This window comes from Phyllobates terribilis, unplaced genomic scaffold (assembly GCF_046119375.1).
Source record: "Phyllobates terribilis strain yellow unplaced genomic scaffold, ASM4611937v1 Scaffold_1__5_contigs__length_1240528914, whole genome shotgun sequence".
NCBI lineage: Eukaryota > Metazoa > Chordata > Amphibia > Anura > Dendrobatidae > Phyllobates > Phyllobates terribilis.
The window spans coordinates 826,320,384-826,331,587 of NW_027362761.1; the positions used below are offsets into that span (position 1 = coordinate 826,320,384).

General features: G+C 42.4%; 1 protein-coding gene across 1 annotated transcript in view; it reads left to right on the forward strand.

Moving 5' to 3' along the window:
* NPFFR2 (neuropeptide FF receptor 2) overlaps positions 1 to 10,697 on the forward strand; it is a 243,550-nt gene extending 232,853 nt beyond the window's left edge. Inside the window, exons 4-5 of the mRNA XM_073637886.1 lie at positions 108 to 2,932; positions 8,939 to 10,697. Coding sequence (XP_073493987.1) covers positions 108 to 963 — 856 coding nt within the window. The 3' untranslated portion in view covers positions 964 to 2,932; positions 8,939 to 10,697. The remainder of the gene's footprint in view (positions 1 to 107; positions 2,933 to 8,938) is intronic.
* The last annotated feature ends 507 nt before the right edge of the window (positions 10,698 to 11,204 follow it).

Sequence of the window (11,204 nt, forward strand, 5' to 3'; positions counted from 1 at the left end):
TGTTTATTTTAAAAGGCTTTCCTTATTATAACTAAAAGTATTACAGTATTCTGTGTTTTCATTTTTTACATGTACTGTGACATTTAAGATCATATTTCTCTTTGCAGATTCCGCTGCATCGTTTATCCTTTCAAGCAGAAGCTGACCATATCCACAGCCGTTGTTATTATAGCAGTCATCTGGGTCTTGGCTATTGCTATTATGTGTCCATCAGCTGTTATGTCTCACGTTAAAGAAGATAAACACTTTCGAGTAATTCTTGGCATTAACAATCAGACAGGTCCCATTTATTGGTGTCGTGAAGACTGGCCTAATCCACAGATGAGAAAAATCTACACAACAGTTCTGTTTTCTAATATCTACCTTGCTCCCCTTTCTCTTATAGTAATTATGTATGCCAGAATTGGAATTACTCTGTTTAAGAGTGAACTGAATGTTGAAAGCAAGAATCACCAACAGCAAAGGCATGCCGTGTCCAGACGGAAGCAGAAAGTCATCAAAATGCTTATTATTATTGCTTTGCTTTTTATTTTGTCTTGGCTACCATTGTGGACCCTGATGATGCTTTCTGACTATGCTAACCTTACAGAAAAGCAGTACCAAATTATTAATATTTATATCTATCCATTTGCCCACTGGTTGGCTTTTTTCAATAGCAGCATCAATCCTATCATTTATGGTTTCTTCAATGAAAACTTTAGACGTGGTTTTCAAGCTGCCTTTAAACTTCAACTGTGCTCAGAAGAAATGGAAAGCAGAACAATGTATTCACATCGGGCACAAGGCAATGCCATCTTACCAGCCACTTCACAGAATCAGCGACGGCAGGAGTCAGCATTTGAAAAACAAAGCAGCGATAAGGATTCTGATAAGCGAAAACCATTGACAACTGATCAAGACTTAATTATGGAAGATTTGGAAAAAATGTCTAATAACAATGGGATTCACAAAGACATGCTTTGATAAAAGTTGAGGCACTTCTTCAGCATGGATTGCATTTGCAAAAGACTCTTTTTTTAACATCTATTAATCATGTTGAAACGCATGGAAATGCGATGTATATGTTTATGCTGACCAGTGACATGTGTTTTGTAATGTGCTTTGAGCAGCCACCACATTAAATGCCTATATGTCATGTCAGTTTTTATGCAATAACTCATTTGAATCTGATGTAAATAAAGCTATTGCTATTTTTGTGAAGGTATGACATGGCACTACTAAAAATCTGCTCTGATTATATCTACCTATATTGGATAAACCACTACATGACCAACAAACAATTTAGAAACAAGTAACTCATATAACATTTGTGAAATGCTATCACAGCAATGTAATAATAACGCAATACATATGTCTCAATTCAACTTCAAGAATCACTCTCAGCAATTATTTTTCTCCTAATCCTATCTAATGATCCTTGTAATGTAGAGTAAGTACGTTAATATACTTTCTGATTGCCTCTTTCCCTGGTATAATGTGCCACTCTGGTCCTCTTTCCAGGTCCCGGGACTTAATTTATAATTCCCCACATTATAGATGGGTTTATGTGTGGAATGGAAGTCACATTCTCAATGTAGGTGTATGGAGCCTTGTTCTGAGGTATTATAGGCTTACATTGAGAAAGTAAAAGAAAGAGGAGTGTTCTCATGATCTAGAAGAGGACTGGAGCGATGCTGGAAACTAGAGACAATAGCAGTTGGATAGTATGTTAATGCACTTACATTAGGCCTCATTCACACGTTCATGTAGCACATATGTGTTCTTTCTGGTTTTTTTCACACATATAACACATACTCATTATATTCTGTGGTGCCATTCACATGTCTGTGTTTTTTCACTTACCGTGTGTCCATGCAAAACTTACAGACACATGTATTTTTATCCGATATCATGGATGAAAAGAGTCAATATAAGTCTATGGGTCCGTGAAAAACACGTACAGCACATAGGGAGCATCTGTGTGCCATCCGTGTGCTGTATGTATTTAACATTGCAAAGTATAGGAGAAGCTTTGTAATTTATTTATTTGTTTGTCCATCTGTAAAAAACAGTGATGATATTGATGGTAAAAATGGACACACGGATGACACACGGATGACACACTGATGGTAAAAATGGACACATGGACCAAACACTGATCACATACTGATACAAAACACTGATGATACCGGTACTATTTTTTAAAGTATGTGTTTAAACGTGGATGTGTGACAGGATGAGGAAAAAGAATGTTGGTTGTGCTTTTTCAAATAGTAACTACCCTTTTATATTTTTCTAAAAAAATAATACAAGTGAAGGTAAAAAATAATTGAAGAAACTTTCTAAAAAAAGTGCTCCTTTCCCCACTTATCAATCATTTCTTCTCTACCCCATTTTCTGTACTGATTATTCACCCTCAAAATATGCTCAAATCTGTAATCAGATTTGTTTTTAGTGAGGTATCAAGTCAAAGAGAAACGATTGGTGCTTCTTGTGAACAGAGCCTGCAGAGGGGAAAATTGCTAAAAAAAATGCATTACAAGACAGAAATAGTGTTATGACTCATGTACACACATGACAGATAATTCTAAAAAGTCACCTGAAAGTGCAGTTATATATTAAATGATGTCTATATCTAGAATTAATTAGTATCTGTCTGCTCATAGATGACTAAGGGCCCAATTCATCATAGTGTTAACGCCAGAATTCTGTTATAAAACTTTATTAAAGTTGCAAAATATTTGCGCCAAACAAAGTTGTGCAAAGATTTTATGACTTTTGGTGTTTTCCTGCTACTTTTGCCCATCTCCGTTAGGGCAAAGTAGTGCTCGCCCATCAAATTCTTACACCAGTCTTAATGAAGGCCAGGCAGGAATAAAATGTGCCAAATTTATTAAGAGGCAAAAGGCACTTAATGAATCTTCTGTGCGTCTCACCAGAAATGTTACTACTAGTGTTGAGCCACCCCCGTAGTGTTCGGGTTCGGTTCGGTTCGTCGAACACCGGGATGTTCGTCGAACTGTTCGTCGAACTGTTCGTCGAACACCTTAGAACACCGTCGAACACCGTTAAAACCAATGGCAGGCAAACAAAAACACATAGAAACACATAGAAAACACCTGCAAAGGTGTCCAAAAGCTGACAAACTGCTCAGAAGACACTCTCTTTAAAAAAGCCGGCCGGCAAATTCAGCAGCGGCATACACCGGTACCCGACAATTTAGACAAGAAGGAATAGAGCATCACACATAGATTAGATAGATAGAAACATGTCAGTCACACATATAAGAAGCACAGTGACAGTGTTGGTTACTGCACTTGTCATTTAGTGTAAAGGATTTATTAAAAAAAATATTAGTGTTTTCATGCACCGTCTCTTTAAAAAAGCCGGCCGGCAATTCAGCAGCGGTACCCGACAATTTAGAACAGAAAGAATAGAGCTTCACACATAGATTAGATAGATAGAAACATGTCAGTCACATATATAATAAGTACAGTGATAGTGTTGCTTACTGTACTTGTCATTTAGTGTAAAGGATTTATTTAAAAAAATAATAGTGTTTTCATGCACTGTCTCTTTAAAAAAGCCGGCCGGCAATTCAGCAGCGGTACCCGACAATTTAGAACAGAAAGATAGAGCATCACACATAGATTAGATAGATAGAAACATGTCAGTCACATATATATGAAGTACAGTGATAGTGTTGGTTACTGTACTTGTCATTTAGTATTAAAATAAAGGATTTATTATTAAAAAAATTGGCGTGGGGTTCCCCTTAATTTTAGGCTCTAGCGGAGGTTAAGCAGACGGCTGGGGCAGATGTTTGAAGCCTGGGAAGGGGGTAATACCCACGGAGCTTCCCAGGCTACTAATATCAGCCTCCAGCTGAATACATAGCCTTTACTAGCTATTAAATTGGGGGACGCCCCAAAAAAAATGACGTGGGGTCCCCCCTAATTTAATAGCTAGCAAAGGCTAGGCAGACAGCTGGGGGCTGATATTAATAGCCCAGGAAGGGAGCCATGAATATTGGCCCCCTCCCAGGCTAGAAACACCAGCCGTCAGCCACCCCAGAAATGGCGCATTCATAGGATGCGCCAATTCTGGCACTTAGCCTCGCTCTTCCACGCTGCCCTGGTGCGGTGGCAGGGGGTAATAGGGTTGGGGTTGATGTCAGCTTATAATGCCAGCTGACATCAAGCCCAGGTTAGTAATGGAGAGGCGTCTATAAGACACCCCCATTACTAACCCCATAGTCAAAGTTAAAAAAAACACAAACACCCAGAATAAAGTCCTTTAATTGAAATAAAGACACAATCCTTTATTGTTCTAAATTAAACCATACTTACCATCACGCCCATTCCAGCTGAAGCCAACGATCTCCTGCAATAAAAGAAAAATTATAAAGCAACCTCATCCTTACCTTTCCATGGTTCCCACGACAGCTTCAGCTCTGCTACATCGAGATGACAGGCTGGACCGCAGCAGAACGCTGCCATCCAGCCTGTCATCCCGCAGACACTGAGAAGCGCAGGCTTGCTTGCGCTGCTCAGCGTCTCTCTGTGACGACATCCAGATGAGCCGAGTTCATGTCCAATGAACTCGGCTCACCTCATGCACGTCACTGACAGCGTGGGAAAATTCTCACGCTGAAGCGCTGATTGCAGGAGAATTTTCCCACGCTGTCAGTGACGTGCAGGAGGTGAGCTGAGTTCATTGGACATGAGCTCACCTCATGCACATCACTGACAGCGTGGGAGTATTCTCCTGCACTCAGCACTTCAGCGTGAGAATTTTCCCACGCTGTCAGTGACGTGCATGAGGTGAGCCGAGTTCATTGGACATGACCTCGGCTCATCTGGATGCCGTCACAGCGAGACAGTGAGGAGCGCAAGCAAGCCTGCTCTTCTCAGTGTCTGCGGGATGACAGACTGGATGGCAGCGTTCTGCTGCGGTCCAGCCAGTCATCTCGATGTAGCAGAGCTGAAGCTGTCGTGGGAACCATGGAAAGGTAAGGATGAGGTTGGTTTATTATTTTTCTTTTATTGCAGGAGATCGTTGGCTTCAGCTGGAATGGGTGTGATGGTAAGTATGGTTTAATTTAGAACAATAAAGAATTGTCTCTTTATTTCAATTAAAGGACTTTATTCTGGGTGTTGTGTTTTTTTTAAATACTTTACTAGAAATTCATGGCGGTCATGTCTAATACTGGCGTGACCCCATGAATTTTGGGCTTGGGGCCAGCTGATAATACCAAGCTGGCCCTAACCCCTTTATTACCCAGTGAGCCACCGCACCAGGGCCCTGGATGAGTTGGGTACAGCGCCAGAAGATGGCGCTTCTATGAACGCGCCATTTTCCGGGGTGGCTGCGGACTGCAATTTGTAGCGGGGGGGGCCCAGAAAGCTTGGGCCTCCCTGCGCTGCAGATTCCAGCCCCCAGCTGCCTAGTTGTACCTGGCTGGACACAAAAATAGGGCGAAGCCCCACGTACTTTTTTTTTAATTATTTCATGAAATTCATGAAATAATTAAGAAAAAAAGGCCTTCCCTATATTGTTGTGTCCGGCCAGGTACAAATAGGCAGCTGGTGGTTGGGGGCAGCCCGTTCCTGCCTGCTGTACCTGGCTGGACACAAATATAGTGCGAAGCCCCACTTCAATTTTTTTTAATTATTTCATGAAATTCATGAAATAATTAAGAAAAAAAGGGCTTCCCTATATTGTTGTGTCCGGCCAGGTGCAAATAGGCAGCTGGTGGATGGGGGCAGCCCGTTCCTGCCTGCTGTACCTGGCTGGACACAAATATAGTGCGAAGCCCCACTTCAATTTTTTTTAATTATTTCATGAAATTCATGAAATAATTAAGAAAAAAAGGGCTTCCCTATATTGTTGTGTCCGGCCAGGTACAAATAGGCAGCTGGTGGATGGGGGCAGCCCGTTCCTGCCTGCTGTACCTGGCTGGACACAAATATAGTGCGAAGCCACACTTCAATTTTTTTAAATTATTTCAGGAAATTCATGAAATAATTTAAAAAAAATTGACGTGGGGCTTCGCACTATATTTGTGTCCAGCCAGGTACAGCAGGCAGGAACGGGCTGCCCCCATCCACCAGCTGCCTATTTGTACCTGGCCGGACACAACAATATAGGGAAGCCCTTTTTTCTTAATTATTTCATGAAATAATTTAAAAAAAATTGACGTGGGGCTTCGCACTATATTTGTGTCCAGTCAGGTACAGCAGGCAGGAACGGGCTGCCCCCAACCACCAGCTGCCTATTTGTACCTGGCCGGACACAACAATATAGGGAAGCCCTTTTTTTCTTAATTATTTCATGAAATAATTTAAAGAAAATTGACGTGGGGCTTCGCCCTGTTTTTGTGTCCAGCCAGGTACAACTAGGCAGCTGGGGGCTGGAATCCGCAGCGCAGGGAGGCCCAAGCTTTCTGGGCCACCCCCGCTGCAAATTGCAGTCCGCAGCCACCCCGGAAAATGGCGCGTTCATAGAAGCGCCATCTTCTGGCGCTGTACCCAACTCATCCAGGGCCCTGATGCGGTGGCTCACTGGGTAATAAAGGGGTTAGGGCCAGCTTGGCATTATCAGCTGGCCCTAAACCCAAATTCATGGGGTCACGCCAATATTAGACATGACCACCATGAATTTCTAGTAAAGTATTTAAAAAAAACACAAACACCCAGAAAAAAGTCCTTTAATTGAAATAAACACACAATTCTTTATTGTTCTAAATTAAACCATACTTACCATCACGCCCATTCCAGCTGAAGCCAACGATCTCCTGAAATAAAAGAAAAATAATAAAGCAACATCATCCTTACCTTTCCATGGTTCCCATGACAGCTTCAGCTCTGCTACATCGAGATGACAGGCTGGACCGCAGCAGAACGCTGCCATCCTGCCTGTCATCCCGCAGACACTGAGAAGCGCAGGCTTGCTTGCGCTCCACAGTGTCTCTCTGTGAGGGCATCCAGATGAGCCGAGTTAATGTCCAATGAACTCGGCTCACCTCATGCACGTCACTGACAGCGTGGGAAAATTCTCCTGCACTCACCGCTTCAGCGTGGGAGAATTCTCACACTGAAGCGCTGAGTGCAGGAGAATTCTCCCACGCTGTCAGTGACGTGCAGGAGGTGAGCTGAGTTCATTGGACATGAGCTCACCTTATGCACGTCACTGACAGCGTGGGAAAATTCTCCTGCACTCAGCGCTTCAGCGGGAGAATTCTCACGCTGAAGCGCTGAGTGCAGGAGAATTCTCCCACGCTGTCAGTGACGTGCAGGAGGTGAGCTGAGTTCATTGGACATGAGCTCACCTTATGCACGTCACTGACAGCGTGGGAGAATTCTCCTGCACTCACCGCTTCAGCGTGAGAATTTTCCCACGCTGTCAGTGACGTGCATGAGGTGAGCCGAGTTCATTGGACATGAACTCGGCTCATCTGGATGTCGTCACAGAGAGACGCTGAGCAGCGCAAGTAAGCCTGCGCTTCTCAGTGTCTGCGGGATGAGAGGCTGGATGGCAGCGTTCTGCTGCGGTCCAGCCTGTCATCTCGATGTAGCAGAGCTGAAGCTGTCGTGGGAACCATGGAAAGGTAAGGATGAGGTTGCTTTATTATTTTTCTTTTATTGCAGGAGATCGTTGGCTTCAGCTGGAATGGGCGTGATGGTAAGTATGGTTTAATTTAGAACAATAAAGGATTGTGTCTTTATTTCAATTAAAGGACTTTATTCTGGGTGTTTGTGTTTTTTTTAACTTTGACTATGGGGTTAGTAATGGGGGTGTCTTATAGACGCCTCTCCATTACTAACCTGGGCTTGATGTCAGCTGGCATTATAAGCTGACATCAACCCCAACCCTATTACCCCCTGCCACCGCACCAGGGCAGCGTGGAAGAGCGAGGCTAAGTGCCAGAATTGGCGCATCCTATGGATGCGCCATTTCTGGGGCGGCTGACGGCTGGTGTTTCTAGCCTGGGAGGGGGCCAATATTCATGGCTCCCTTCCTGGGCTACTAATATCAGCCCCCAGCTGTCTGCCTAGCCTTTGCTAGCTATTAAATTAGGGGGGACCCCACGTCATTTTTTTGGGGGGGGTCCTCCATTTTAATAGCTAGTAAAGGCTAGGTATTCAGCTGGGGGCTGATATTAGTAGCCTGGGAAGCTCCGTGGGTATTACCCCCTTCCCAGGCTTCAAACATCTGCCCCAGCCGTCTGCTTAACCTCCGCTAGAGCCTAAAATTAAGGGGAACCCCACGCCATTTTTTTTAATAATAAATCCTTTATTTTAATACTAAATGACAAGTACAGTAACCAACACTATCACTGTACTTCATATATATGTGACTGACATGTTTCTATCTATCTAATCTATGTGTGAAGCTCTATTCTGTCTGTTATAAATTGTCGGGTACCGCTGCTGAATTGCCGGCCGGCTTTTTTAAAGAGACGGTGCATGAAAACACTATTATTTTTTTTGATAAATCCTTTACACTAAATGACAAGTACAGTAAGCAGCACTGTCACTGTACTTCGTATATATGTGGCTGACATGTTTATATCTATCTAATCTATGTGTGATGCTCTATTCTTTCGGTTCTAAATTGTCGGGTACCGGTGTATGCCGCTGCTGAATTGCCGGCTTTTCATGTTTCACTGTTGACACTGTTCCCATCGATTTGGGCAATCACTGTAATGCCACAACCACCATGGCTGTGGCATTACAGTGAGTGGCAGACAATCCCTGCATGATTGGTGCTCTAAATAGCGCCAGACATGCAGGACACGCTTTTGGTGCACGAACAGTTATCGAACATAACCTCGAACAGCCGAATTTTTTGCAAATCGTTCGGGTTCGTCGAACAACTCGAACACCGCCCAAAACAGCTCGAATTTGAGATTGGCGAACAGTTCTAGTCGAACACCGCTCATCTCTAGTTACTACAGACCAGAGTATAATGTCTACAGTATGAAATATGCAAAATATTTTGCGATTTTTCAGTTTTGTTGCTAAAACATTTTGACAAAACAACTCTTATATTGTTTAACAAGAAAATATGCCTATTTTTTTTCTTAACTGCTGTGCAATTTGCAGCCAACATTGGGTTCACTACGTTGTGGTAAAAGGGAAGTCATACTACAGCAAGAATAAAGTCACATTTCTTGCCACTGTTGGCTCTACAAACACTCCGGTTTGACAACACCAAAACACATTTAAAGGGGTCTTCCCATCAACAAAAGTTCATTTTAATCAATGGCTGTGTCTGACCGTGTATGGAACATGGTCTGATCATACCACAGATCCTGGGCAGGGGAGGAAGCAAAAGAGTATACAGACATTTCAGCAGGGGATTGCAGCTGATTTTTTCTTTTAAGTAAAACATTGTTGAAAAACAAGCAGAGACATTTTTTTACCTCACAAAAATAATCAGCTGTGATCGCCTGCTGTAATGTGTGTATTGTCTTTTGTGTCCTCCTCTGCCCAGAACGGAGCTGTGGTATGATCAGACCATTTTCCGTACATGGTCAGACACAGCCATTGATTAAAATTAACTTTTGTTGGTGGGAAAACCCCCTTAAGAGCTTCTAACAATCAAATAGTACCATAAGCACCACAAAGTGATTTATGTATTATGTGTTAAGGACCACATACAGGTGCATCTCACTAAATTAGAATATCATCAAAAAGTTAATTTATTTCAGTTCTTCAATACAAAAAGTGAATCTCATATATTATATAGAGTCATTACAAACAGAGTGATCTATTTCAAGTGTTTACTTATGTTAATGGTGATTATGGCTTACAGCCAATAAAAACACAAAAATAAATACTTTATAACAACAGATTGAAAAATGTTTTTAAAATCTGAAATGTTGGCCTACTGAAATGTATGTTCAGTAGATGCACTCAATACTTGGTCGGGGCTCCTTTTGCATCAATTACTGCATCAATGTGGAGTGGCATGGAGGCGATCAGCCTGTGGCACTGCTGAGGTTTTATGGAAGCCCAGGTTGCTTTGATAGCAGCCTTCAGCTGGTCTGCATTGTTGGGTCTGATGTCTCTCATCTCCTCTTGACAATGACCCATAGATTCTCTATGGGGTTAAGGTCAGGCGAGTTTGCTGGCCAATCAAGCACAGTGATACTGTTGTTTTTAAACCAGGTATTGGTTCTTTTGGCAGTGTGGACAGGTGCCAAGTCCTGCTGGAGAATGAAATTTCCATATCCAAAAAAGCTTGTCGGCTGAGGGAAGCATGAAGTACTCTAAAATTTCCTGGTAGATGGCTGCGCTGACTTTGGTCTTGATAAAACACAGTGGACCTACACCAGCAGTTGACAAGGCTCCCCAAACCATCACTGATTGTGGAAACTTCACACTAGACCTCAACCAGCTTGGGTTGTGTGCCTCTCCACTCTTCCTGCAGACTCTAGGACCTTCCAAATGAAAATTTGAACTCTGGGACCTTGTGGAGTGTGTCAATGACTGCCTTCTGGACATCTGTCAAGTCAGCAGTTTTCCCCATGATTGTGAAGCCTGCTGAAACAGACTAAAGGACGTTTTTAAACGCTTAGGAAGCCTTTGCAAGTGTTTTTTGTTAATTATTGTAATTTACTGAGATAATGACTTTTGTGTTTTTATTGGCTGTAAGCCATAATCATCACCATTAACAGAAATAAAGACTTGAAATAGATCACTCTGTTTGTAATGACTCTATATAATATATGAGTTTCACTTTTTGTATTGAAAGACTGAAATAAATTAACTTTTTGATGATATTCTAATTTAGTGAGATGCACCTGTTTACATTAAACGAAGGATGGCTCAGCCAAGCCCGCTGATATCGTTGGGATCGGCCTGCAGGCTAATGTCTACATGGGCCCCTTGACTCTTCCATGACATATGATGTCAGAGAAGAGAAGGATCCATCATGTCCATCTATCATGTCATCCATCATATCACTGAGGTAAGCAGCCATAAAAAAACATGACAGCAGTTCTCTAATAGAGAACACAGGAGTATCCAGCTTGGTCAAACGCTACTGTGCCTGTCAGATGGAAGAATAGCTGTTGGCAGAACAATCGGCTGAACCATTAAGCTGACAGCTATCTACTGTGTATAGGGTGCTTTATCCCTTCAGGTAAAATATCTCATAAATAGGTGAGTAACCTGTTTTTTTTGTCTCCCGTTGGATATCTATATATTTACTTTTTC